This window comes from Venturia canescens, chromosome 10, assembly GCF_019457755.1.
Source record: "Venturia canescens isolate UGA chromosome 10, ASM1945775v1, whole genome shotgun sequence".
Taxonomy (NCBI): domain Eukaryota; kingdom Metazoa; phylum Arthropoda; class Insecta; order Hymenoptera; family Ichneumonidae; genus Venturia; species Venturia canescens.
This window is the reverse complement of record NC_057430.1, coordinates 13,580,579-13,607,488: the sequence shown is the minus strand read 5'-3', so window position 1 is coordinate 13,607,488 and position 26,910 is coordinate 13,580,579. Positions and strand designations below refer to the sequence as shown.

Sequence of the window (26,910 nt, the reverse complement as noted above, 5' to 3'; positions counted from 1 at the left end):
GGTCCCATCTTAGCGTCCCCGCGAGAGCATTATTAACCGAAAGAGAAGAGAAGGAGGAGCGTGCAAAGAAAAATGAGCTTAACAATAATAAGAGCGTATCGTTGAGAAATATCGGCGATCGGAACGAGAGTCGCGCGTTGGTGAAACCTTTCACTCGAAATCCGTGTGTGCTCGAGACTCGCGCTCGCCTTTCAAGTTCGTAATCTTTGCTCAAACTCGGAGGTTTTATACGTTGTGCGAGAAAGGGAGAGATTTCAATGGGGCGAAAGAGGGGAAGGGGCTGCGCGGTGGCAGCACCATCGCCGTACGTATTCACGCGGTAAATAAAGCTTTCGTTTATCCACGGGCATTGCTCGATGTGGCGCGTAGCTTTTCGGTCGCGCGACCGTTCGCTCGAGCGCGTTTATTGTTACGCGATTCTTTCTTTCTTTTTTTTTGTTCCTTCATTTAGTCAGTGCGATACACATTGTTCCATAATTGTTCCGGACTTTGATCACGTTCTGGCTCTTTCGTCACTCGCTTTACTTTTGTGATTTTCACCTACGTCACCACCCTCTCATCTCTTTCAAAAGTAAGTATTCGTGAACCCATCTATCACGGTCATAACTCTTTTGTCACACGCTCTTCGCCGACCAACAAATACTAATTTATTGTAAAAATTTCGTAGTTTCCGAACACTGGAGCATTGAAAAATTCACGCTCAAGATTTTTGAGGGTCGACCACTTTCGACCTTGTGTACTTTATACTTCTTCTGCTTATGAAACGAGGAAATTTTTTTGGAATCTCCTCAAGAAAAACTTCATCTTCGAAAACAGCCGAATTTCAATATCGACATCTCATAAATATTCTTTTTTAAATTAAATGAATTCTTGCTCATTTGAAAAAAAGAAAACACTAAAATCTATGTAAAATGACGGTTAAGGATGACGTAAAGAGAAAGAAAAATATTAACTGAATACATTTGCGTTCAGTCACTTCACTCATAACCTGTCAGAGATTAGTTACCGAAAAACAGTGCTCGCAGCATCGTCTACATGGCTAAATATTAAAAAATTTTCAGCGTGTCTCTCGAGCACGAATTTCGTGACGAATTAGTGACTGCTGAAGCGACAGTGTCAAGCCCGCTCAACGATGCGACGAGGGGGTTTAGTGTTTTGGGCAAAAACAAATAACGCGTGAAATCCTTTGGAACTCGCGAGCTGAATGAGTCTGCAGCGCCGAGTTATTGCGACGCGACAAGTGGGACACGAGCGATTCCCACTCTCGAGAATAATCCTTGTTGCTGTCGCCTGTACAGCAACGGCAACAGCCTCTCGAAAGGTTTCGAGGACGTTTTATGCTCTCTTACGCAACTCGTGGTGGTTTCTCTCCGATCTTACCAGCGGTCGTACTTTGATTAATTATTGGTTAATTCTGCCCTCGGATAAGCCGGCTCTGTTCGAAGGTCTCATGAGGCAATATTGATGTCGCAACACCTACAAAATGTGAAAAAAAACAGCGTTTACGAAACGATGAATAAAATTTAATTGGTCAATTGACCGTGGAACTCGACAGATAAATTTTAACTTTGCTGTCAAAAAAAAAAAAAACTGATGGAAGGAATCGAATTAGTTACGATGGTATTTGTGCTCGCGCGAAAGAGTTTTTCTTCGCGACAATGAGTCACGGCACCATATCGACGAGCTCGTTGGAAAAGCGAAAGTGGAACGGAGAACCTCGAGCTTATTTACATCGACGGAACGTACAATCTCATTTAATTCCCCAATAGCTCTCGTTCCATCGTGAAATAAAAATTAAACTGTACCAAAGTGCAGAGAGGCAGGCGCGCGCGGTCCAAGTGTAAAACTTTCGGAGCGAGAGAACGAGGGAGAAAGAGATCGAGAACGCGGAAAAATTGAGCGGTGAGCAGCGATGCTTTTTTTTCACTTTCACCCCGCGCCGAGAATCATCTCAGCATGGACGTTGCTCCAGCGAGGAAAAAACCACGAAAAAAGCGATAATTTCATTCCTGCTTTGTTGTCAACGGTTTCGAGCCCGCGCAGTGACAATTATATTTTTTCGTTCGCTTCCCGGGAGCCATTAATGCAGCAATAAAATTTACGTATGCGTCGACGGAGCGCGTTACGGCGGCGATTAATTTTTCAGCTTATTCAATCATATTTTCCTCCGGCTGCCGCGCGTCGTCGACAAATTTATGCGGTTCGTTATTTATCTGCGAATTTAACGACAGTCCTTCGCCGTTAAAAACGCCGGAAATGAGGAATGCAAATGTTTTTTTTTCTACGTTCGCGCACGCGCTTAACGTCGGTGGATTATTCGACAGGCAAAAAAGGGTTCGCCGATTTCAGGTCCGGCGTATCTGTATCGATAAATCAAAACAAATTAATATCGTCCACTAAAGTGTCGTTAAATTGTTGATCAATGTAAATTATCGTCAACTATCAATCTCACCTTTCATTTTATCAATGACGCGGATAACGGATGAAAAAAACAATAAAAAAAAAAAAAAATCGAAAAAACGGTCCAAAGGAAACTGAAAGTTTTTTCAGTCTTATTTTTGTTTCGGTGCTGTTGCTCCTGCAAAAACAGAATCGATCGCGGCGCCGCTGAAGCGAACTGCTGGGTCCCTCGTCCACGTACCCACAAACGGTCTGCCTACACGCGATGAGTTTCCTTTCAGGAAGTACTTTCTCCACTTGCGATCCTGGCAACTCTATATAGCTCATCTGGAACAGCCCGTATTTCCATTCCCTTCTGCGCGCAGCGAGCGAAGAAAAACTGCGAAGAACAACATTCCAGGGTTTAATTTATTAATTAACAAATATTAAATGAAAAATGATCTCGACGTCTCGCGGAGAAAAGCAGCGAAGCTCTCTCGCCGCGGCGAGAGATTGCCGAGTCAGATTTTTCGTTTTCGAAAGTCTTTTGTGTGGCGGCCATCTTTTATAATAATTGTTTTGATTTACGCGCCAGCCGTATTTCCAGTGTTATCGTAATCGCGTGTGCGAGTGATTAATAAAAGATTAGAGAAAACAAGGTGCAACGGTAAAACGAAGGAGAAGAGTTTAGTCTTGGCGGCAACGGGGCGGAGGAAAACGTTTCTTTTGATCCGTGTGTACGCCGTGGAAGGTGGGAAGATTTCCGCCGCTTAAATTCGTCGGGAGTCCGAACAGTCGCGTTACTCGGACTCGGCTGATCGAACGGTCGACACGGTCAGCGCTGTCCTTCACGCGTCCTCCGTCCTCTGCTTCATCTCGTGTGTAAGCGCCGCGTGTGTACACAATTTCTATTCCTTTGTTGTTTTTTCGTTTTTATCACCGACTCTTTCTTATTCAACGCGAAAGCGGACAATACACGAATTAACAAGTCAAATCACTCACAATGATAACCAAAAACACTGGGTCGTCGAGATCGGACGAGGCAAATGCTCGAGGAACTTTCTAAAAAGTATTTTACGAGGCTGAGCACGCTCGCGCTTGTGCAACTCGTCTCCGCGGCAATCGAACGCGTGATCCTTCTCAATATCAATCATCCTTGTTACGTTTTCGTGAAAGTTCCGTGTTAAATAATATCGACGATTATAATGAAGCGACAATCCTAACGGGTTTTCGGCCAAGTGTCCCATTCAACGACTAATTTTTTGCACGAGGAAAATCTTAACGCGACAATTATGTTTGACATTTGATAAAATTCGCAGAATGAACAAAAATAAATTCCCAAATCGATGTGTTTGCTGTTCTTTCGTTTTAACTTTGTTTCGCTTTCCGAAGCACCGTCAAAAAATCGGTACACTCTGGTCAGAAAAATTGAGGTTACTGAATACCGTTCGAAACGATTTAAAAAAAAATGTCGAATTAGTTCCGTTGTTTGATCATTCTCAGAGAAAGAGTCTGCAGGAAAATAAAATCGAAAGCAAAGAGAAACTTTCGAAGAAAGTTCTCGAGAAAACATGGCCAATACCCTTCTCAAATTCTTTGAAAATTTTGGTGAATCCAGTAACGGTCCGCATGACGTCAGAGCTTCCACTGCACCGTCGCATATCCCATAATAGACAGCAATAAAATCAACGTTATTTTTTTCCAGTAAAAATTTCCGATAATAACAAAAACGTTGGTATTAACAATTATCACTTTGAACGCTTCGCACGTGTTTCAGGTAAAGTAAAGAAAAAATGGGTGGTCAAAACGAGGGAAAAGATTACGAGTGCGGTTTAAGCGCCGAGGCGAAAGACGCAGCGAGAGCAGAGCTACGAGAAGACGACGCAACGAGGCGACACTCTCTCGAGCAGTTTCGCGATTGGATCTCGAAACATCCGCACATCAAACAATGTCGCACGGATTCCGTATTTCTACTGAGATTTCTGCGAACTAAAAAATTCAGTCTCCCCATGGCTCAGGAAATGCTCGAACGTTATCTCACCATCAGACAACTCTATCCGGAATGGTTTCAAAATTTGGATATCGACGATCCTGATATCGAAGCGATCATCGACAGTGGCTATCTCGTACCCCTCCAACAGCGGGACGAACGCGGTCGGCGTGTCATTCTCTCGTGCGCTGGTAAACCTCGTTTTCGTTTTGTAAATTTTTTTGAATCCACCAAATGTGGTGTTCAAAGTTTTCAAAGTTTCAAACCTCGGCTCAGTGAGATTTGAGTTTTCAAAATAATCGTAGCTCACGAAATTCCAGCAGGTCACCATTTTCGAAGTTTGAAAATTTTCAAATTTCTACTGTAAAAATTCCCAAACCTCCAAGTTTCGAAGCACCCGAAACAAAAGTTCGATTTTGTAGAAAAAATCAGTTTTTTTTTCCTCCCCGAGATTCAACGAAAATACTGAAAATTTTATTTGACCAGGACGTTTCGACCCTTACAAGTACACTTCAGCCCAGATGGCACGCGCGCATAGTCTCGTCGTCGAAGCGCTCATGGATGATGAGGACAATCAGGTCCATGGCTACAGTCACGTCAATGACGAGTCCGGGCTTACCATGGGCCATTTGAGCGCGTGGTCTCTCAATGACATCCGAAATATGCTCAGGTGCATACAAAACAGTACACCGATGCGTCACAAGGAGACGCACTTCATCAATATACCAGGCTGTGCTACCAAAATAATCGAGTTTGCTATATCGCTTCTCAACGAAAAACTTCGCTCCCGAATCCTCGTGAGTGAAATAAATATTTTCGAAGAGGCCCAAAAGCAGGATTTTTTCGTCTCTTTTTGTCCCGTAGAACGACGATAATATCGACGACGAATGTCGTCATGAAATTAACTCCAAATTCTCTGATTGTTATTTTTTTTTCACGCTCTCACAGGTCCACAAGAGTCTCGATCATCTCAGAGAAACTATAAATCCGAAGATTTTGCCCAAAGAGTACGGCGGCGAGGTTCCACTCGCCGATATGATAGGTGAGAAAAAATGACTCGTATTTTCAGTGAAAAACACTCGTGAAGAATCTTCCCGAGACAAAAATTTCATTGCCATTTGAAAAAATAATATTTTACATGATTTTCCAGCCTCTTTCAAAAAGGAATTGCGATCGAAGCGAGACCAGTTGAAGGCCTTGGACGATATGTACATTGAGATAACCAAAGACAGCACGTGTGCCAATGGCACGAGTGGCCAAACATCGAACGACGCTTTGGACAGCAGCATTTCCGGTTCCTTCCGGAAGCTCGAGGTCGACTAATCGTCCAGTTTCTACCTGCTGGCCCTTAATATCTAAAATTAATCGATTGTTGATATAAACCACGTGTTATCCGTGCGTTAATGCTATTGGAGTTTGAATTGTTGCGATGGACAAAAGAAATTTTTATTAGCGAGTTAATTAAATCGACCTTTTAATCGTAGCTAGAAAAATAAAGTAATTGGAAACGATTCAAACTCCAATGTCAGGATTATATGTGTATAATAGACATTTAGAAACTGTCGTATTCCGTCGTCGGTGGTATCAGTTACCTTAAACCGAAGTCAGCAAAGGGGAGTTCAAGGAGTGTTAACGCTTCATTTTGGACCCGTGCTAGACTCGTTGTTTTCTTAATTTTACATTGCGTAGCGGGCTTTCGCGATTTATAGATTTTATTTTAATGGTATTAACATTTTTATGTATTTCCCGATCAACATATGTTGCTATTAGATTTTCTGTTTTATAATAATACAAATAATTTACTGCTCTTGTATATTTTTATTGGTAAGTGGATCGAGTGCAAGTTCACGTTGTTTTTGGATTATCTATAAAAATTAACGATACGATTAAGGCCGGAGTACAATTTTATTTTTTCATTCCTTAACAGTACATTAGTTATTGTTTTTTAGTGTTGTGCGAATCAGAATATTTTATCTGTATCATAATTTTGCTCACTCTGTTTTTGAAATAATATATTTTTTCGACGCATAAACCATTTTTTTTTTAATCCAAATTCGAAAAAATAGGGTTTTTACTCAAATTTCTGTGGGTAACTTTCGCTGATCGAGAAGATTAGGCTTTTCATCTGCTTCGAAAGAGCTAAACCGTTTGTCCTCAACTTCTTTTCCATCCCCATTTCTAGCACTGAAGAAAATAAATGAACAGGAAATCTCGTATGGCAAAAAAGATGAATCGGACATTCCAAATGGTCAGGGAAACTGACAGATGGGAACGGCTGCTGCTGTACAAAGAATATTAACGCGGTGGATAACATATACAGCAGCAGTGTGGTGGACTGTATTTTTTACCGCTTGAGTCCTAGTGTTTTTTAATTTTTATACATTTTTTACCGACCGAGTCACTACGTAGCTGCTGTATATGCAATTGCCGAAATTTTATTGTTCAGAAACGGCTCAACGAATGAAATTTAAAAAAAATCATATTCACTTTAGCCATTTTTTTCTGTGGACTTGATTTTTTTCAAGCCGTAAGATTAAGCCCTCTTTGAATAATAACATTTTGAACTTTTGAAATGGTGACGTTATATAACTATATATATTGGCGCGGGATGATTTTATAGAAACAATAATTATTGAATTCAAAAATTGTAATACGTCTGCCACAAAACTTGTTTTTTTTTAAATTTCATTGGTCCTGTGGGAACGAGAGTGTAAAAATGATAAAAAAAACATGAGATGTATATGCCGCTTCGGGAGTCGTGAACGACGTGAAGTATTTCAATATTGGGCGATGATGATAAGTGGGATCCGCCATATTGTTGATGTATCACGTGACGAGGAGCGAGCTACGAGCGACGACGGAGCGAACGGAGTGAGCGCAGTAGTGGAGGTGAATGCGCCGGGTCAAATTCTCGCAACGGGGAAAGTCGACGAGTTAAAATTTCAAGCGTTGTAACATTTATACCAATATTTGCGTGTTAAAAACCTTTTTTCGAGACGGGGATACCGCGGGAGTTGAGGCATCGTCATGGATCCACGAAAATTGACGGAATTGCTTCGAGCAACGATAGATCCAGCCCAACAGAAGCAAGCCGGAGAGCAACTCGACCAGGTGAGTCTTGTGGCCTCATGCCACGGCCACGGGCGGAAAACGTGCTCGTACAGCCGGACAAAATGAACAATCAGCGGACATGAGTTTTCTTTTGAGCCTGCTTATTTCTCCAAATATCCTTCTCCCTTTGCCACCCTGTACTGAGCACATTTTACTTGCGAATCGAACGGATTTCAATAGTAAAAAAGATCGATGGGAAAAAATTAACGATCGGTCCATCGCGTCACACTACTCCGATCAAGTGTTGAAAATTCAACATTTCAATTGCCTCGAAAGCCTCCCGTTTCGTTTGTCACAAGACGAACATGGAAAATTCGAGATCAAGGCCGTAGTATACACCAAATTCTTTCGGTATTGCTCCAATTTTTATTCGCTACCGTGCTAATGTGTAGCCTGTCTCGTGTTTAACCAACATTGTCATACCGACATTTTTTTTACCATCTATTCACACCGAGTATATATACGAGAGTTAGGAGCACGGGTACATGACGCGTGTTACTATTTACGTCTTTCACACGCTCCATGTTTTTTCACACCTTTTTTACGTATTCCATTGTTAGACAAGAGAAATATGTAACAATTTTTTGGCATGAATTCTATCTCTTTTCAGATTCACAAAATCATTGGTTTTGCTCCAACTCTCTTGCAAGTCGTCATGTCTTCGGAGGTTGAAATGCCTGTCAGGCAGGCCGGTAGGTATCAAAGACAGATTTTATGTTTTTTGTTTTTATTTCTATTATTTACCTCAGAAACTCCAAAAACCTTTGAGTGCAATTAAAGAACAGAGCAAAAGGATGGCCCTGATTTTTCATTGAATTTGATATATTTACTAGACAAATTTTTGACTCGCTTCCATATAATAAAATAACATGAAACTAGTCGTCGTTAGGACACTTGCCAAATTTCTATTGTTCACATGTGCGCTTCCTGCTAAAACTCTGAAAAAATTTCATACACCCAGGAACGATTTTGATCCGCAATTCCGAAGTCATTGGGCAGCAATTCGTAGAACCGAATAAATAATTTCATAACGTGGATCTTTTAGAATATACCACGAGCCCAATTCCACAAAGACAATGTCAAATGAAAATTGAACAAAGTAGCAGAGAATAAAAACTTCTGGATCGTTCGGTTGTTACATTTACTGAGGCTTAACCAAAGTTCTACACTCCAAAATCCAAAATTGTCAAACTTGAGACATCGGAACACAGTAGGAAAATTCAAAAACAAGAATTGGAAAAATGGAACCATATCGAATGTACCCGCAGTGTCAGAAAGATGTTAGACAGTAAATGAAAATAATGATTTTTCTATTCTGGATAACAGGTGCGATTTATTTGAAAAATTTAATAAGTACAAAATGGGCGGATCGCGAGGCAGACAATGGTTCGGTGCCGTTTAGTATTCACGAGCAGGATCGAGCAATGATACGTGACGCGATCGTCGACGCTGTCGTCCACGCACCCGAACTCATAAGGTACGATTGTAGCAAATGTTGACAATTTATCTTATCGTTCGAGCTCGACTCGCAATCGAAATCATTATTTCGTTTTATCACAGAGTTCAACTGGCCGTGTGCATAAGTAGCATCGTTAAACACGACTTCCCAGGAAGATGGACACAAATAGTCGACAAAATAACGATATATTTGCAAAATCCGGATGCTTCGTGCTGGCCTGGAGTGTTGCTCGCTCTTTATCAACTGGTTAAAAATTTCGAGTACGTTTGATGCTTTTCATGAGTATTTATTCGTGCTCGTATTGAGGGACTCATTTGGAAATATGATTTTTAGGTACAAAAAAGCGGAAGAACGAGGACCTTTGAACGAAGCTATGAATTTACTTTTCCCGATGATTTATCAATTGATTTTACGACTTTTACCCGACCCATCGGAACAATCGGTTTTACTTCAAAAACAAATTCTAAAAATATTTTTTGCCATAACGCAGGTGAGTCGCCGATCGTACTGCGAAACTTTTGAAAATTCAAATTAGTCATAATCGCGGTTCCGAGAGCCCAAGGTTTCAATTTATCTTATCGTCTTTTTCGTAGTACTCTCTTCCTCTGGACCTCATTTCTAAGGAAGTATTCTCGCAATGGATGGACGTCGTTCGTCAAGTAGCGGACAGACCTGTACCGCCGGAAACCAACAGACCGGATATCGATGACGACGAACGCGGCGAATTGCCCTGGTGGAAGTGCAAGAAATGGGCACTTCATATTCTGCATAGAATGTTCGAGCGGTGAGTTTGCGATTATTTGAAAAATAAGTCTGAAAAACGAGTCATATTTCACGATAAAGAGAGACGACGTTTCGAGGAAAATTTATTTGAAATTATTTACTCTGCGAGAAAAACTCGAGGCGAAAATTCCTAGAAGGTCAATTCTCAATAAACGATGTTTTATTTTCGCTCTATTGTAGTTACGGAAGTCCTGGAAGTGTAACGTCGGAGTACAAAGTATTCGCCGAGTGGTATTTGCAGACGTTCAGCGGTGGAATTCTCGAAGTACTGTTGAAAATTCTCGATCAGTATCGCCGAAAAGTTTACGTATCGCCGCGTGTTGTCCAACAATCAATAAATTACATCAATCAAGGGTAAGGAAATTCTAGCTACTACGATAGTTTGCAGTTTTCAACGATTGTAGAACTTCTTTCTATTCATATCTTGCTTTCGTTCTGTCCTCAGAGTGAGTCACGCCTTCTCGTGGAAATTCTTGAAGCCTCACATGTTTGAGATAATCAGGGACGTACTTTTCCCAATATTGTCGTACTCCGCTGCTGATGAGGAACTTTGGAACAACGATCCCCACGAGTATATTCGCGTCAAGTTCGGTAATAAGTCACTCGATCGCTATCCTGTTTTTGCAAAACGAATTTTTTAAAAACACTTTTTTTATGCCTTGGCTCTGGTTTGAACCGTAATATTTGGTTGATGTTAGAGTAAGTCGAAAACCACCATCGGTATGATGAAAATACCCACGTACGTACCGAGAAACGAAGGGATCACGAGTTTTAACGATGTTCATTTTCTGCTTGACGTAATGCAGATATCTTCGAAGACTTTGTGTCTCCGGTAACGGCCGCTCAAACGCTGCTGCACTCAGCTTGCAAAAAACGCAAAGGAATGCTACAGAAAACAATGCAATTTTGTATGGAAGTATTGACGAGTCCGAACGCCGATCCTAGACAAAAAGACGGTGCTCTCCACATGGTCGGTAGTTTGGCTGATATATTATTAAAGAGGAAGATTTACAAAGAGCAGATGGAGAAAATACTGGTGCAGTACGTTTTCCCGGAATTCAACAGTTCTCACGGGCACATGCGCGCTAGAGTAAGCCAAGTTTCATCATTCAATTTGCATATCGTTCGGATCAAAATTCTCACAATTTTTTTAACGTTTTCCACAGGCTTGTTGGGTGTTGCACTACTTTTCGGATATTAAATTCAAGCAAGAACAGGTGCTTTACGAGGCGATAAGATTGACGACGAACGCTCTCCTAACGGACCAAGATCTCCCGGTCAAAGTTGAAGCAGCCGTTTGCGTACAAACCCTTCTAAACTCTCAGACGAAAGCCCAAAAGTACATCGAACCACTGATAAAACAAATAACCCTCGAGCTATTAAACATCATAAGGGAAACGGAAAATGACGATCTTACAAACGTAATGCAGAAAATTGTTTGCACTTATACACAACAACTTATGCCTATCGCCGTTGAGATTTGTCAACATTTGGTAAGTACACAGATACATGTCTGTGTGTCGCGCGGATTGAAAGATCATTGAATTATTGAAATCGTTCATCGAATTACTTAACGTATTCATTGTTTTATTTTCAATTTCATTTGGACGGTTTTTTAATCAATATTTTTCACTTTGCAGGCTGCCACATTCAGCCAAGTGCTCGAAACCGATGAAGGCAGTGATGAGAAAGCAATAGCAGCCATGGGTCTTCTCAACACGATAGCAACGCTGCTTAGTGTCATGGAAAATCAGCCGCAAATAATGGCTCAGTTACAACCCACTGTATTGCAAGTCGTTGCTCATATTTTCGGTCAAAGCGTTATCGGTATGATTGTGGTTTTTCATTGCATTATCTTTTTGTAATATCCTCATTCGAACGATAATTCCAACTGTTTTTCTTTGCTCTTCGCAGAGTTTTATGAAGAGGCCATGTCACTGGTTTACGATTTAACGGGTAAAACCATTTCCGAAGATATGTGGAAAGTACTGGAGCTCATGTATCAGCTTTTCCAGAAGGATGGCTTCGATTATTTCACGGATATGATGCCAGCCCTCCACAATTACATCACCGTCGATACACCTGCATTTTTATCCAACGAAAATCATATATTGGCCATGTTTAACATGTGTAAAAGTGTTAGTTTCTAAATTACTTCGGTTAAAAAATGGTTTATCACACATACACTCGTAGCGATGCAAAACGAATTTTCATACTAATACTAAATTTCACGCTATGATTTTATGTGTATAAGATCATCCTGCATTGAGCCAAGGGTGCATTCTGACATCATTTTTCATTGCAGATTCTCACAGGAGATGCCGGTGAAGATCCCGAATGTCATGCTGCAAAATTATTAGAGGTCATCATTCTGCAGTGCAAAGGTCACATAGACCAGGTAACGTCTTTTTTTCCGCTCTCTGATACGTTCCCGACGTTCACGGGGTGAATATTAAATTCAGAAAAAATGAGTCGAACCGAAACGTTGGTATTTTCAGTGTATACCCTCAATGGTGCAATTGGTGCTCGAGCGTTTGACGAGAGAGGTTAAAACGTCAGAACTCCGTACGATGTGTCTACAAGTTGTAATCGCAGCTCTGTATTACAATCCCGCTCTGTGTCTCGAAGTTATGGATCGTCTCCAAGGGACACTCGGACAATCAACCGAGCCGATAGCCTCTCATTTTATCAAACAATGGATCCACGACACAGACTGCTTCCTTGGGTATATAATTATATTTTGATTCTTTTTTCACTTTGTTCGATGTGATCGAAATTTCGAATGCTTTTTCACATCGTTAGATTATTCAGAGCAGCCCTTGATTTAAAAAATTCAACTCGAATTCATCTCGAAAAATTTGTCTCGTTTATATAAAAATAATGAAAATTTTGCAGTTTGCACGATCGCAAGCTTTGCGTTCTCGGTCTCTGCACTCTGATCAGCATGGGTCCAGCTATACCAGCTGCGGTCAACGAATGCGCCCAACAAATAATTCCCTCTCTGATTTTACTATTCGACGGTTTGAAGAGAGCCTACGCCGCAAAAGTAGCCGAGGGTGAGGAAGAAGAGGGCGAAGACGAAGAAAGCGATATAGAGGAAGGTGAGAAACAACTCCTAAACTCAACGAACGGCGGCCGTTTTTTTGTTTCCATTTCCTAGGAAAGCACTAAATTTCCTCACCCTTATTTAACGAATGATTGCTATATTTATAGAAGTATTGTCGTCGGACGAAGACGAGATCGACGATGCTAGTCAGGAATATCTCGAGAAACTTCAAGACAAAGTTGAGAAAGCTTCGGCACAACACGGTGTCAACGTGAATTCGTTGATACTCGATAGTCATAGATCCGACGATGACGAGGACGATGACTCCGATTACGAAGGCAACGAGGAAACGACTTTGGAATGTTACGTCACACCTCTCGATTTTGACGAAAACAATCAGGACGAGTACGTCGTTTTCAAGGAAATAATGCAAAGTGAGTAAGAGCCAAACAACTTTGTGAAACGTGAAAATCTGGCAAGAAAATTTAAACGTTGGAACGTGATCCATTTTTTTCGATTTTTTGCTCAGACATTGAAAGGACGGACCAGGTTTGGTACAGAGCTTTGACCAGCCATTTGACAGCTGAGCAACAGAAAGCGCTTCAAGAGGTAATACTTCTCGCGGATCAGCGTAAGGCGGCTCTCGAGAGCAAAAGGATTGAACAGAGCGGCGGTGAGTATTTTTTTCGACTGAGTTTCATCCCATCGTATTCACTTTTGCAACATTAAAATACAACACATTTTCTATGTCCTCTTAGAATTGTTACATTTCAAGACATTATTTTTCTTCTTTTGTCAAATATAATTTGACTTTGATTTTATCGTAGCCCCAAAATATTTAATAAACAAAAAAAAACATTCATCGTTTTTGAAGTTGCAAATCCGAGATAAAAATCATCCTGCAAAAGCCTTGTTCTACAACCGCATTGTGCTTATCATTATTTCTCCTTACTTCGCAGGTTACGCCTTCCACTCGCAAACTGTGCCCACCTCATTTAATTTCGGTGGCACTCCCCTAGGTCGATAAAAAAATCTTTAACATTTCTATACTAGGAGATAAGTAATTAATGAAATTATAAACAGCAAGCAAAAGAAAGAACTGCAAAAAATACGGAAAAGAAAGGACCGGGAAAAAGGAAGAAAAGAAATTTGAACACACACACACATACACATACATACATACATAACACACACATACACACACACACAAGATACGTAGCAACGTGACTGTAATATTTGACCACTTCAAAGACAAGTATGCATTTCCTATTTACCTACTATTTTTGTGTAAAGTAAATTGTACAATACTTATGCACCCGTGACGAGATCGATTTGTCAAATATGATATTACTGTGGTTATATCATTGAAATTTAGTCAACAAAACAAAGAGAAATGCGAGGAAAGGAATAAATCGCAAATCATGTACCTTAGCCTTGTTGTAAAGCGTGATTTTTCGATCGGATTTAGCTTCGTCACAAAGACTAAGTTACTTTCACATAAAAACAAGCTTTGGATACTAACTCATTTTTTAATCGTGTGTATATATATTTATATATACGAAAAATCCGTTTTTTGTTCTTTATTCTTTCATTTCTTTTGAGACTCTTCCTGACTCGGTGTAGTACACAAGTTTCGTACGCAAAAACTATGGAGGCTTTATATTAAAGGAAAATAACAAGAAATATGAAATTATGCAGACAAAAAATAGTTGGACCGGCCAGTGATGTCCACAATAATTCGTACTATGACACTTCTTACCAGCATCTTATATTTGTTGAAACGTCGTTTCTATCCTTTCGTTGAGACAAAATTATCATTTTTTTATTCGACCATACATCTTACTGAAGATACAACAGAAAAGGAAATTCCTCCGTTTACTTGATACGATGTTTGTTGAAAACAAAATGTGTTAAATTGTTGGTATAAATATATCGAAAAGCTAATTTTTATGAAAAACACGAGCCTGCGTTGTTGATCTTCATTCGTCGCTGCTAACTGATTTTCGCAGTGACGGTTCTCTCCTTCTTCACCTCGGTGATGTTTCCAGAAAAATTTTCATTTCATTCCTTGTATGATCTAACATAAGTAACATAGTGAGGTATAGAGACAAGGAGAAAAGTGACCTTAAATCGTAATTTATTATACCGAAACCTTTACATTTCTTACACGTAAATCGAGCATTTTCCCAATACTCCTTCATTACGTCGTATTCCCTTGTTGATATACAAGTTAATACTTTGAACATGCGAAAAATATGAAAAAATTATATCTACGAACAAATGGGGCATACAAAATAACGAGAATCAACGTCGACTCTCTGAGATCCAGCACGTGTACGCTCATTATGTATTCATACCATTTTCACGATTGTTTTCCGCTTTGAAAACTAAGAAAGCAACATTTCAAAATTCTTAAAACAATCGCGAGAATAAATTAGTTTATCATTCAGGCAATTGTTCTTTATGTATTTCCGCATCTAAATATAATTATTCATAATATTCTGCCTTCGAAATCAATGCAAATCTTGTTGTTCCAGGAATTTGCAATGGTTTGAGATTCAATGGGAATAAGCTTTTCTTTCAAATGGTGCGAACAAAAAGCTTATCCTTTTGTTACCGATAATGAACTTAGGTTGAAAACATGGAGATTTTATGTTCTTTTCTTTCACTGCTGAGACTTTTTATTTTTCTAAACGCGTCTCCGAAGGTACATATTCCGCTCGATGATATTCGACTTTCTTCATTCTTCTCGTATATTTATATAACTAGCAGTCGATGGGCGAGTGCATTTTTCTAATATCAATAAATAATCAAGACGCGCGAGGTCCAACGACGCGGCGATCACAATAATTCCAATTTTGTCGCTCTATTGTCATACCTAAGAAATTCTTATAATAACTTTATTTATTCTCGCCTCACATTTTGGAAACTCGCCAAAGAATAAACACTATTTGCCCTCGCCCTTTTCGTCCCTCGCCTTCTCTAGTTCGACAATCCATTAATATTTGAGACGTCACGTCGTGCGTCGTTTCTCAACTCCCCCCTCCTGTTCGATCGTTATGCAAGCCTTCCTCGCGTTATTTTGTCTGCATTCAATTATTTACGAAATCGATCAATATCCCAAGTGACCGGGGAACAGAGAAAACTGTATTCGTTAATCGCCAACATAACTAAAATCACCAATCCAAACGTATAATTTCAATTGATTTTCCTTCCATCAGTAGTAGCCCCTTCTTCTCTGCATACCTTCGTCGTTTACAACCGCAGTGATGAAACAATCGAATTTATCTCAACAACGAGTTTCGAAACCCCCAACCTTTTGGGCGCGTTTTGAGTAGTTACTCGAGTTAACGATACTTAACTCGAGTTAGTTATACAGTTACAATAAACATGAGGCAACTCGGTATTTCTTAACGTCGAGAGTTAACGACGGTTAACTCAAGTAAAGTTTCAGAACGTAACCCTGGGCGATTGCTCCCTCTTTCATTTATTCTTCATTCATTTGACAATAATAATAATAATAATAATGATAATAATGCAACCAGGATTTCTGGACTGAAACAGTACGATTTCTTGGCCACCAGAAACGTCGATCATTGCGAATGTCAAAAGTGTACGGAGCAGCCCTTTCTTAATAACGATATTTTAGATATTCGAATAATCTGAATGGCTTGAAAAAATGCGTCGAGAGTCGAAACTTCGCGGTCTTTATATGTTGAAGTACGATTATTGTACGGATCGATTGGTATGCGTGAATTTATGCGTGTGTACAAGCTCATTAGGGATGAAGATCTTACATCGTTGGAAAACAACGAAATTATAATTAATTTAATCATCTTCGGTTTGTTGTTTTCACTAATCTACTAAACGTGTTGTGTATTATAAACGAAAAAACATCAAAACATCTACCAATTTCTGTGGCCCGGTAGTCGAAAAAACCTCAGTAAATACTGAATATAAACAAGAGGCACTTTCCGGATTGCGCGAGGCAAAATCTCGAGGTGTTTTTCAAGTTTTACCTTCAGCAGAAATCGAATCATCATGAAATACATGGACGAATAAAAATGTACGTAAACTGATGCTGCGTCCATGCATATCTATCTAAATTCATAACTGTTAAATGATATCAATATAATCTACAATGAACGAGATTAAAGAGAACGAATTACGAAAACTCGTGAGTGGAGATGATTGTTATTCGATAAAGGTCGATACCATGTGCAACAATTGTGATAAAACGTCATTGATGTATTCTTTGGCATTCTTGCTCAGGCCCACGTACTTTGCGTGCCGCGAACTAAACCACGAAAATTTCACGTTTTTGCTTTTTCTTTATTGTTATTATCATTTAATATTCCTTCCTATCAAGAACGTCTAATCACCGAAATACGAAGTGTCGATGTCAAAAAAATCGACCCTCCTCGTTGACATTATCGTTTCGTTGGATAATTCTTTTTTTTTATTGGGCAAAAGCATAAAAAACTTGATGGATCAAGTGTTTGGAGGCCTGGCAAGATGTAAAGAAAGTAAGTATGTATAGCGCGGATTTACACGAGACAACGAGCACCCGACGTCGTCCCTCATTATTATTATTATTATTCTGTTGCTGCTGCTGTTGTTGTTGTCGTCGTAGCGGCGATGGCTGTTGTGGTTTCGTAACATCTTCTCTCGAAGCGAGTCTCCAAAGTAACGCGTACAATGTTGTCTTACCAGCTTGGTATCACTTGAGACACCGTTCAAAGTAAAACGACCCTACGTAACCTCCGCGCATAGCCTTAGCAACGTTTTGCTCAAAAACACGACGATTATTCTGTAAAACCTCAGCAGCTTCTTTATTTAGTGGATCTTCTGGATTCGGTTCCTGTAACAATGAAATTGTGGATGAGTCTTGAGCAGTTTGAAAAATTAGATAATTTTGTTGACACAATTTAGATTTTTTTAAAAGGAGCAAATAATCTTATCAATCATTGGTTTGTACAAACCAGAAAGAGATACTGGAGACCATAGACGATGGAATTGATGGTGAGAACCGGTTTCCAATCTTCTCTCAGAATATTCAAACACACATTACCCTCCAAATCAATATTTGGGTGATAAACTTGAGTTTCGCACTTGACCTTGGGAGGTTCGTGCGGATAATTAGGTCCGACCTTAAAGCTGAATGTGAATCTGCCACCTCTGTAAAAGCCCTAGAATTGAGAAACTTTTGTTACGAACGAAGCAATTTTACGTTAGGAATTTGTAGTTGGATCCTTGGAGCGAAGTAAACAACTTTCCGAAGAGCAGTGACATTTGTTTATATCAGTTCGGTTGAGCGAAGACAAGTCGGACTCACCTCATCCGGACAGATTATTAACTTAAAACTTAGCAAGTCATCAGGGTCGGGGAACTCTGTACCACATGTTTTTGGAAGATTAAGTTCATTTATATCTGCGAATGAAGAAATGAAAATAAATTATAGTTGAAGAGCTTTGAGATCGATCGCCATGAGATAATTGAAGACGAGCCAAAACTGCATTCAGTGATTGAAATTCTTAATTGAGCAGAATGCAAGATTTTCAATTAATATTTTGCGTTCACCATCAAAATATGTGACGGACGTTAGAGAATGAAACGCATACACAGACGAAGACATTTGTACCTTTTGTAATTCTCAGCTGTGCCGCGGATGCCTTTTTCTGCGTTCCTGACTTGGGTGATTCGCCATCTTTTTTCGCTTGTTTCAACGAAAATAATTTGATCATGTTAGGCTTATAAGCTTGAACGCTGTGTAAGGAGGCATACAAAATACTTGGCGTTATTATTCACGAATATGTAAATCCTGTTACTTATTTTCACAACCGTGACATGAAGAAAAAAAACAACCTAATAAACTTTTTGACAAGGGATATAACCAGATATACACACGCAACGCGGTAACACGTCGCTTTCGACTAGAGTCACGGAGTTTACCGCGAGCGACCCCTTTTGTTTTTTTATTATTTTGAAGAGCATTTCGAGAGTCTTGAGGATCTCGAGAAACTGTTGAAACTTATTTGTGCTGATGATAATTTGTCTCGAGTGACGATGCTCTGCTTCATCGGCTGCTCCGTTGTCGTAAAATCTCTCGGAAAAACAAGCAGTAATGGAAAGCAGCGTAATAACAGACACGATGAACATTAAACTTGTCCAATTTTTTCATCTGATTCTGTGGCTTTGTTCGGTTATGTTGGATTTATAATTTTTCTAGGAATCCAGGAAATTTATGGATTGTAAAACACGTTCCCTCCCGCCGCCGGTGTCCGATGTAGAAAACCATGCATCGTGAATATCGTTGATGACTCGCGCCGATTTTTTCACAAACCCCCAACCGAAAGCCATCTTTTTATTATTTTCATTGCGTTTCCCTGGTTACCGAATACAAACTAACGTCAAAACAAATTGTTTCTCGTAGCATCATCACATAAAGAAAGAATCAATGCCAACCCCGTTGTTTTGTTGTTCCTGTTACCGTTGTTGTTTTGAAGCATTTATAGATTCTCGAACAATTCAAACGCGCGAATAAATATAATTGAACTTCTATACTCACAGGCTAAAGTCGCGGTAGCGACTCGAGATAAGTATTATTTAAAAGTATGAGAACTCATCCGACGTGGGTTGACAAAGTTCAAGATAAGACAGAGCAATGGTAAAGTACTAAATGACAAAAGAGAATGATTCTCTGTTCTTTCAAATTCCACCATTGTTGATGTTAATAAAAATAAAATAATTTTTGTTTTCTACTTTTGTTTCTTCTCTGATCCAGCAGCATTTACGATTTGTGCTTCAATCCAGACGGCACTCAATTAGTTGTGGCAGCTGGTCAACAAGTTCTTGTTTATGAAACAACCAAAGGTGCTTTAATTCAGCCCCTGAAAGGTCACAAGGACACTGTATATTGCGTGTGTTATGCCAGAGATGGCAAAAAATTTGCTTCTGGAGGAGCAGACAAAGCTGTCATTATTTGGACATCGAAATTAGAAGGCATATTAAAATATTCGTAAGTAATTATAAAAATTTATTGTAATTTCGACGAGTGGCTTTGCTACAGTATTGTGAGGATGTTCACTGAAAGTTGTCTCCTCTGATCTTCCAGTCACAATGACGCCGTTCAATCCATGCAATTCAATCCGGTATCCCACCAGCTACTCAGCTGCTCCATCTCAGACATGGCATTTTGGTCCTCCGAACAGAAAGCTGTTCAAAAGCACAAATCTGGAGGTAGAGTTAATTGTTGCGCCTGGACAAAAGATGGACAATATTTGGCTATCGGTTTGGCAGCGGGATACGTCTCGATAAGAAATAAGGTAACGAAGGCAAATTCAGGGAAACATGAAAAAACCTTGCAACCTGGTGAATTATTGATTGTTGTTCCATTGTGAATACTGAATAAAATTACAAATGTTTTTAGAATGGGGATGAAAAAACACGAATAGAACGATCCGGTGGCGGATCAGCGATCTGGAGTCTGTCTTGGAGTCCGATAAGGTAGTTAGAAAGAAAGAAAAAAATTACTCAAAATGATGGCAAGTATGAAATAAGGAATGAATTTCACAATGTGATGCTTCGAAAGGGACGATTCGGTGGACATACTTTGTATTGCCGAATGGGGAGGAACAATATCATTTTGGACGATAGCCGGACGACAAATCGGTCGTGAAAGAGCGACTAACTTTATACCATTGAAAGTGACACACTTTCCGGAGGGTCAATACATTCTTGTTTGCGGTAGCAACGAAAAGTGCCTTTTGATGACCCATGAGGGAATACAATTGACAACAGTCGGTGAGCCTTTTTCTTCGTGGGTCTGGAGTTGCGCAGTTCATCCTTCATCCTCTCACGTTGTAAGTTTACTAATTAATGTCTGAAGAATAGACAAAACGATTTGAAGTTTGATCAGCAGTTTCTAATGCTAATGTCGGCAATGCTTCCTCGTTTCAGGCGATCGGTTGTCAGGATGGTACGATCAAGTATCTCGAATTATCGTGGAACGTTGTTCACGGTTTGTACGGTGACAGATACGCCTATCGTGAAAATATGACTGACGTTATAATTCAACACCTTGTGACGAATCAAAAAGTACGAATAAAGTGCAAGGATCTCGTGTGTAGAATCGCGGTTTATCGAGACCGTCTGGCGGTACAGTTGCCCGAGAGAGTTATTATCTACGAGCCCTCGGGCAATACCGAGGGCATGCATTATCGAATACGAGAAAAATTATCACAGACACTCGAGTGCAATTTATTAGTGATCACATCGAATAATCTTGTACTATGTTTGGACAAACGTTTGCGAAGCTTGTCGTTCTCGGGTGCGATAGAACGAGAGTGGATTCTCGACAGTCCTATAACGTACATCAAAGTTGCGGGTGGACCAGCGGGAAAAGAGTGTTTAATTGCGGGTTCGTCCGTTTTCATCAATTAGAAAAAAAAATTACGATTTTGATTGTGGCTCGTAAGTAATTTTGTTCTGTTGAAGCAGGTCTAAAATCGGGTCAAGTGATGAAAATATACGTGGACAATCCTTTCCCAGCGCATCTCGCTAAAGTCGAGGGTGCGGTCAGATGCTTGGACATAAGTTCGATGAAGGAAAAACTTGCGGTTGTAAGCGAGACGACCGGTCTCCTCACCCTTTTCGATCTCTACACCGATGAAAAGTTGAAAGAATACGATAACGTTACGAGCGTCGCATTCAATCGTGCTTTCGAGGATATAATGTGTTTTTCCGGCAGCGATTATTTGGCTATCAAAGTTGCCAATTTTCCCGAGTACAAACAGAAGTTCAGTGGTTTTGTCGTGGGTCACAACGGCTCGAAACTTTACTGCTTGAATGGGTCATCCATCGTCACTGTCGAGGTTATTCAATAAATTATTATTATTATTAATATTTCGTTTCTTCAAACTTCGACACGATGCCAATGTCAAAGCGCTGACTCATACGAAACCTTTTCCCGCAGATACCACTGTCGTCCTCGATGTATCAATATCTTGAAATCGGAATGTTCGAGGAGGCTTACGCGGTCGCTTGTCTCGGAGTTGCGGAGAGCGATTGGCTCGCACTGGGCATAGCGGCCCTCGACAAATTGGAGTTGAACGTTGCGTATTCAGCGTTCGCGAGACTCAAGGAGCTCCGTTACATTGAGATCGTTTCCGAAGTCGAGGACAAACTCAAGTCCGGTGAATGGGGTCGGGAAGCTTGTATGGCGACTGCGGCAGCTGCTATGGGGAAATTCCGTGACGCAGCGAGATTGTATCAGAAAGCTGGCTTACAACAGTACGCTCTTGATATGTATTCTGATTTACGAATGTTTGATATTGCTCAAGAGTTCATCACAACTGGCAATACTCAGGTATTTCATGTCTTTGTACAAAATTCAACTCGTTGAACCACAAATTTTCGAAGCGTAATCGAGTATCATTGATTGCAGGATCGAACAATTCTTTTGAGACGAAGAGCGGAATGGGCGAAAAGTTTAGGAGAGCCAAGAGCAGCCGCAGAAATGTTTCTCTCAGCGGGTGATGTGCAAAGAGCGATAAGCATCATAGCCGAATACGGTTGGATCGATATGCTCATTAAAGTTGGTAGACAACTGGACAAAGCCGAGCGGGACAGTCTCTCGCTGATCGCCAAGAAATTACGACAGCTCGGAGCGACTCACGGTGCGGCCGAAATTTTTAGTCGTCTCGGTGACGATCCGGACGTTGCGGACGTTCTCGTTGAGGCGCAGGCTTGGCCCGAGGCTTTCGAGCTGGCAGAGAGAAATCCGAAGTTAAAGTCCAGAGTTTATGGCCCTTATGCGAGATGGCTCGCCGAAACGGGGCGGTTTTCCGAGGCGCAGGAAGGTCAGTTTCAGATTGAACCTTCTCTTTCGTCAAAATATTTTCTATCTCCTTTTCTTTTTTCTATAATAATCAAATGTTACTTTATTGTTACGAAAGCTTTCCAAATGGCTGGTCAGCCTGAAGAGTCCATCGGAGTACTCGAGACTCTCGCCAAAAATGCAGTCACTGAGAGGAGATTTCGTGACGCTTCCTACTTCTATTGGCTCTTGTCTCAGCTCAGCCTCAATTTGACTAAAAATCCAGAAGACTTGAAACTTACGTTTTTCTCATACTCGGACAAGGCTGACGTTTATTACGCTTATCACGAAGTCTTCAAGTATCTGGTAATGAGTTATAATTCATTATACTTTTCCATGCGAATATGCGAGCATAGAGTGTGAAATTAAAAATGAAATAATCCCACAGGAAGAGCCTTTCACCTCCCTAATGCCTGAAGCTCTCTTCAACATCTCACGATACTTGCTCATGAAAACTCAGGGCATCCACGTCGAAGGAATATCCAAATTAACGATAACTTACGCTCTCGTTAAGCAGGCGCGTTTATTAGGTGCTAACAAATTGGCGATGCAATTACTCGAGCGTTTGAGGAGTATGAAAATTCCGAACAACCTGTCAGCACAGATAGAAATTTCGACTCTCGGTGCTCGTGCTTATCAGTACAGAGATCCAGAAGAATTGTTGCCTCTTTGCTACAGATGCTCCACGTTCAACGCACTTTTACCCGCCCAAAATGCACCGAGCAATCAGTGCGTCCAATGTGGTCTCAAATTTCAACACTCTTTCGTTATGTTCGGTAAGTCGAAGGATGTATTAATTTATCGTACACATTGAATCACCTGAATTAATCCGTGGGATCATTGAAATTTTTATAGAAATTCTACCCTTGATCGAGTTCGAACTTGACGAGAGCATAACGGACGAAGAGGCACAGCGATTGATCGAAGAATCCATTTACATCGACGATGGCAATGTTCTCGTCGAAGACCAATTGACGTTGCGCTCCAACGAGGCTGATCTTTTCACCGCGAGATTAATGCGTTACGAGGTCAGTTGTTTAAAAATAACGTCTCAAACGCTAGAAATACTTTGGAGAAATCAATTTTTAACCATTTAATTTTATTGCCATTAGGAAAAATTGGGCGGTTCGACGATCAAAGTGGGTCGAAAAGTGTTGAAGAGTATGGAGCCCTCGAGCGTCCTGATCGTTAAATGGCCAAAACCATTCAAAACAAGATATTTTAGAAATTTGTTGACCGACCTACAAGTTACCTTCTGCAAATCGTGCCTTAAGGTAACATCCCGATAGGATTATTCAACGTTAGCTTCGTCAGCTCATTCGAATAATCCACTTTTTTTTTTTTTAATTTGGCTGTTTCAGTTGTTTCACTCCGACGACTATGAATTGGCGTTACTTCGACATGGACATTGTCCCTTCTGTCGATCTGCCAACGCTCCCTCCAATTAGAATTCTCATCACGTACCTGAAATACTCATTCTTTTTATTACGAATTGTATCTGAATTTATTGCCCACTGTTTTCACATATTTTTCTATGGGGCATAAATCATCGACCCGAAACGTCGAAAAACTTGAATATCTTTATAGTCTGAAAGTTAGCATTACGCTTCAAAATCGTCTCCACCCCAGTAGCGATTGACTGGATTTACGGCACTTTTTTAAAAAGAACTTTAATCTTCCAATTTTTTGAAGTCGTTTCCGTTAAAAACATGCTGTAAATCTAGCGTTAAAAGCTAATTATACGGCCCGTTGTTTGGATCTGTTTTCTTTTTCGTCCAAGGGCATAATTACGATCCGTCCAATAAATATCGTTGATTTATCAATATTTTCCATTTCTTCACTCACAATTTAACGTCGAAACACGAGGAGTTTGATAGATTTATAAACGTTGGAATTTGAACGATTTATCGTGTAATTTGCATTATTAAAATATGACTACTCGCCGAGTAAAACGAAGGAACTTGAAATTCGAACAAAATCCAGTCCCCTGGGTTTTGTGTAGCGGTAAAGCGATGTAAACACAGTTATCTTTCGTTGCACGCTCAGACGAATTCGTTTCCATAATGTGTATACGTTTGAAACGTACTACTCGCTAATTGTCATCATTTTTAAAGCAAACTTTGCGTGTAATACCGTTACCGAGTGAGTAGCCACGCTCGTGGGAGTGACTCTCGATTCAGAAACCGTTTAAGCTATCGCAAACTAGCGATCAGTCGCTATCCTCAAAATGTTGGCTCTGGAAATGTTGGCCATTGCTCTTACGTCGATAACATTAGTGTCGGGACAACAACCGGTCTCTGGGAAAGAGTTCTTGATGGAAGAAACTACCATTTCAGGAGAATACTTGAAAGCACCTCGAATCGACTCTCAGTCGCAACGTGAAGGAAAATGTAAGTTTTGTTGGTTAATTTTGCATTTAAAAAATGACTAACTTAGCCGAGATGATTAGAATTTGCGAGACAATTTTCGGAGGACTGTAAGTCTCTCTCGGATCATAAATAACTTTTTATTTCAGTTTTCCCGTTATTCAGTGTGGTGAGATTTGCCAATAACGAATGTTCGGGAAGCAACAATTTTCAAGGTACTTGTTTCACCGCAAACGAGTGCAAGAATTACGGGGGAACGTCTTATGGAACGTGTGCTGGCAACTTAGGAGTATGTTGCGTTTGTAAGTTGTAGATTATAATTTTTAATTTGTGATTTCGTGGGGCAACACAAAATAACGATTTGTTTTCTTTTTTTTTTTTTTTTTGAATGTTTATGAAATCGTCTCTAAAAGTTTGAACTAAAATCGAGGCCAACTTTCTTATTAATCGTTATGATGGTTTAATTGAAATTGAACTTTTGTGTGTTCAAGTTCGAAAATCTTGTGGAACAACGACCAATATGAACAACACGTATTTCGTCAATCCCGACTATCCAATGACATATTCAGGTGGTGAAACATGCACACTCGAAGTGTTTCGTTGCAATTCTGATATTTGCCAGGTATGGATTTGCTAACCACTCGAAAGATCTATGAACATTAAGTAAGGATTGTTGATTTTCCAGCTGCGAATAGACTTTTTGGACTTGAGTCTTGCTCAACCGAACGCGAATGGTGTTTGCGATCAAGATTTTCTTCTAATTTCGCGAGGCTCCACGACAGTGCCAAGGATTTGTGGTGAAAACTCGAATCAACATGGTAGCACGAAATAATTAACTAAAAATTGTGAAAAAACAAATAGCTTCAATGAGAATATTTTTAAACGCAGTTTATGTGGACTTCAACGGTGCGAATTCGATAAGTGTATCATTGGTCACTAACAGCGACTTCTCGATGGCCCGTCGTTGGAATTTGAGAATTCAACAAATCGCGTGCGATTCACCTTGGCGGGGTAAATTAAATGATCGACCAGCGACAAGCAACTGGTGATAATTCTAATGATTCTTCAACTTTTAGCTCCGCTCAGCTGTCTTCAGTATTACAAGACTATTGACGGGACTGTCAGCAGTTTTAATTATGGCACAGTGTCGAACCCACGCGGTAAATTCTAGCATTATATTTAGCTCGATCCTCGGATTGCTCGATTTCAACAATTTCAACCGATCCTGTGATTACATACGTTGAACTGTCGTAGTTTTGGCTATGCTCGGGAGTACGATGGGTACGCGACAGATGCAAAACCTCAATTACGGTGTCTGCGTCCGAATGGCTGCGGGATATTGCACGATCGAATGGTCGCAGTCGGATTCACTTTCCTTTGCGATTTCCGGCGACACCGGAGTCCTCGATCCGACTGCCGGTAATTTATATTTATTCTCTTAAAAGCAGGAGAAAATACGAATGAGCAGAACCATTTGTGCTTCGAATGGCGAACCTTTTCACATCGATTTACTGTCTTCCGGTATTAGGAACTGATTTCGCTGTATCCGGTATGGATTGCGATCACAATTTCGTTGTTATTCCAAATCCCTCGGTTTCCGGCGTCCCCGTTAACGTTGATCGATTTTGTGGCAATGGATTTGTCACGACGACCTGTAAGCATCACGATTTTTCTTAATAATTCTATCGGTGCGTGCAACTGACATTTCACCCATTTTTTTGCGTCTTTCTCATTCATTTTATTTTATTTGTGAAGCGAGCTCCAAGCCTTTCGTTATGTACGTTGTGACGAACCCCGGAGCAGCGTCAGCAGCCAACGACTTTGAGAACCGGGGATTCATACTCAAATATCGTCAGATACCGTGCAGTCTTTGAGAATTCGACAAGGTAGATCTCTGCT

At 40.3% G+C, this 26,910-nt stretch overlaps 5 protein-coding genes and 1 long non-coding RNA gene across 12 annotated transcripts; 4 read left to right on the top strand and 2 right to left on the bottom strand.

Annotated features, from left to right (window-relative positions):
- The first annotated feature begins 333 nt into the window (after window positions 1-333).
- LOC122417423 (clavesin-1) lies at window positions 334-6,401 on the top strand. 5 transcript variants are annotated; one of them, XM_043430925.1, is made up of 6 exons: window positions 334-571; window positions 1,062-1,902; window positions 4,157-4,560; window positions 4,856-5,166; window positions 5,318-5,411; window positions 5,520-6,401. In XM_043430925.1, exons 3-6 carry the CDS (start codon window positions 4,173-4,175, stop codon window positions 5,690-5,692), a joined length of 966 nt encoding a protein of 321 aa, XP_043286860.1. In that variant the 5' UTR covers window positions 334-571; window positions 1,062-1,902; window positions 4,157-4,172; the 3' UTR covers window positions 5,693-6,401. The 5 variants fall into 5 exon arrangements, with proteins under 5 accessions (XP_043286860.1, XP_043286862.1, XP_043286858.1 ...); XM_043430927.1 differs by lacking the exon at window positions 1,062-1,902 and having other exon boundaries at window positions 4,886-5,166; XM_043430923.1 differs by lacking the exon at window positions 1,062-1,902 and having other exon boundaries at window positions 335-571.
- Window positions 6,402-7,241: 840 nt separating this feature from the next.
- On the top strand, window positions 7,242-14,727 carry msk (importin-7 msk). Its single transcript, XM_043431422.1, has 18 exons — window positions 7,242-7,480; window positions 8,091-8,172; window positions 8,807-8,957; window positions 9,041-9,199; window positions 9,273-9,429; window positions 9,533-9,723; window positions 9,903-10,076; window positions 10,168-10,313; window positions 10,529-10,812; window positions 10,889-11,215; window positions 11,363-11,549; window positions 11,637-11,860; window positions 12,028-12,120; window positions 12,221-12,447; window positions 12,618-12,823; window positions 12,936-13,202; window positions 13,298-13,441; window positions 13,728-14,727. The coding sequence occupies exons 1-18, from the start codon at window positions 7,397-7,399 to the stop codon at window positions 13,793-13,795; spliced, it is 3,171 nt and encodes a 1,056-aa protein (XP_043287357.1). The 5' UTR covers window positions 7,242-7,396; the 3' UTR covers window positions 13,796-14,727.
- A 161-nt stretch (window positions 14,728-14,888) lies between these two features.
- UbcE2M (NEDD8-conjugating enzyme UbcE2M) lies at window positions 14,889-18,763 on the bottom strand. 2 transcript variants are annotated; one of them, XM_043431427.1, is made up of 5 exons: window positions 18,634-18,763; window positions 18,410-18,534; window positions 18,104-18,198; window positions 17,751-17,957; window positions 14,889-17,629 (listed from the first exon to the last, which is right to left on the bottom strand). In XM_043431427.1, exons 2-5 carry the CDS (start codon window positions 18,510-18,512, stop codon window positions 17,489-17,491), a joined length of 546 nt encoding a protein of 181 aa, XP_043287362.1. In that variant the 5' UTR covers window positions 18,513-18,534; window positions 18,634-18,763; the 3' UTR covers window positions 14,889-17,488. The 2 variants fall into 2 exon arrangements, with proteins under 2 accessions (XP_043287362.1, XP_043287361.1); XM_043431426.1 differs by having other exon boundaries at window positions 18,410-18,710.
- A 177-nt stretch (window positions 18,764-18,940) lies between these two features.
- Oseg1 (intraflagellar transport protein Oseg1) lies at window positions 18,941-24,470 on the top strand. 2 transcript variants are annotated; one of them, XM_043431421.1, is made up of 14 exons: window positions 18,941-19,435; window positions 19,556-19,786; window positions 19,883-20,093; window positions 20,198-20,274; window positions 20,360-20,630; window positions 20,728-21,187; window positions 21,268-21,641; window positions 21,743-22,135; window positions 22,214-22,628; window positions 22,725-22,951; window positions 23,034-23,421; window positions 23,501-23,673; window positions 23,758-23,919; window positions 24,007-24,470. In XM_043431421.1, the coding sequence occupies exons 1-14, from the start codon at window positions 19,383-19,385 to the stop codon at window positions 24,091-24,093; spliced, it is 3,522 nt and encodes a 1,173-aa protein (XP_043287356.1). In that variant the 5' UTR covers window positions 18,941-19,382; the 3' UTR covers window positions 24,094-24,470. The 2 variants fall into 2 exon arrangements, with proteins under 2 accessions (XP_043287356.1, XP_043287355.1); XM_043431420.1 differs by having other exon boundaries at window positions 19,553-19,786.
- Window positions 24,471-24,599: 129 nt separating this feature from the next.
- On the top strand, window positions 24,600-26,907 carry LOC122417672 (uncharacterized). The gene is made up of 9 exons (XM_043431424.1): window positions 24,600-25,035; window positions 25,161-25,313; window positions 25,503-25,633; window positions 25,697-25,829; window positions 25,900-26,022; window positions 26,088-26,171; window positions 26,266-26,430; window positions 26,540-26,665; window positions 26,767-26,907. The coding sequence occupies exons 1-9, from the start codon at window positions 24,873-24,875 to the stop codon at window positions 26,883-26,885; spliced, it is 1,197 nt and encodes a 398-aa protein (XP_043287359.1). The 5' UTR covers window positions 24,600-24,872; the 3' UTR covers window positions 26,886-26,907.
- Window positions 26,173-26,619, bottom strand: LOC122417675 (uncharacterized). Its single transcript, XR_006262328.1, has 2 exons — window positions 26,506-26,619; window positions 26,173-26,424 (listed from the first exon to the last, which is right to left on the bottom strand). It is a non-coding gene; the product is annotated as an uncharacterized lncRNA (long non-coding RNA).
- Window positions 26,908-26,910: the final 3 nt, after the last annotated feature.

Bases quoted from the DNA above. Each gene is read 5' to 3' on its own strand.
- msk (XM_043431422.1), top strand. From the start codon at position 7,397: ATGGATCCACGAAAATTGACGGAATTGCTTCGAGCAACGATAGATCCA. The intron at 8,958-9,040 runs GTACGATTGTAG...GTTTTATCACAG, and splicing joins CACGCACCCGAACTCATAAG to AGTTCAACTGGCCGTGTGCA. The intron at 13,203-13,297 runs GTGAGTAAGAGC...TTTTTTGCTCAG, and splicing joins TTTCAAGGAAATAATGCAAA to ACATTGAAAGGACGGACCAG.
- LOC122417423 (XM_043430925.1), top strand. From the start codon at position 4,173: ATGGGTGGTCAAAACGAGGGAAAAGATTACGAGTGCGGTTTAAGCGCC. The intron at 4,561-4,855 runs GTAAACCTCGTT...TTATTTGACCAG, and splicing joins TGTCATTCTCTCGTGCGCTG to GACGTTTCGACCCTTACAAG. The intron at 5,412-5,519 runs GTGAGAAAAAAT...ATGATTTTCCAG, and splicing joins TCCACTCGCCGATATGATAG to CCTCTTTCAAAAAGGAATTG.
- LOC122417672 (XM_043431424.1), top strand. From the start codon at position 24,873: ATGTTGGCTCTGGAAATGTTGGCCATTGCTCTTACGTCGATAACATTA. The intron at 25,036-25,160 runs GTAAGTTTTGTT...TTTTTATTTCAG, and splicing joins GTCGCAACGTGAAGGAAAAT to TTTTCCCGTTATTCAGTGTG. The intron at 26,023-26,087 runs GTAAATTAAATG...TTCAACTTTTAG, and splicing joins GTGCGATTCACCTTGGCGGG to CTCCGCTCAGCTGTCTTCAG.
- UbcE2M (XM_043431427.1), bottom strand. From the start codon at position 18,512: ATGATCAAATTATTTTCGTTGAAACAAGCGAAAAAAGATGGCGAATCA. The intron at 17,958-18,103 runs GTGAGTCCGACT...TCTCAATTCTAG, and splicing joins TAATAATCTGTCCGGATGAG to GGCTTTTACAGAGGTGGCAG. The intron at 17,630-17,750 runs GTTTGTACAAAC...TCATTGTTACAG, and splicing joins GTCTCCAGTATCTCTTTCTG to GAACCGAATCCAGAAGATCC.
- Oseg1 (XM_043431420.1), top strand. From the start codon at position 19,383: ATGAGAACTCATCCGACGTGGGTTGACAAAGTTCAAGATAAGACAGAG. The intron at 21,188-21,267 runs GTTCGTCCGTTT...CTGTTGAAGCAG, and splicing joins AAAAGAGTGTTTAATTGCGG to GTCTAAAATCGGGTCAAGTG. The intron at 22,952-23,033 runs GTAATGAGTTAT...ATAATCCCACAG, and splicing joins ACGAAGTCTTCAAGTATCTG to GAAGAGCCTTTCACCTCCCT.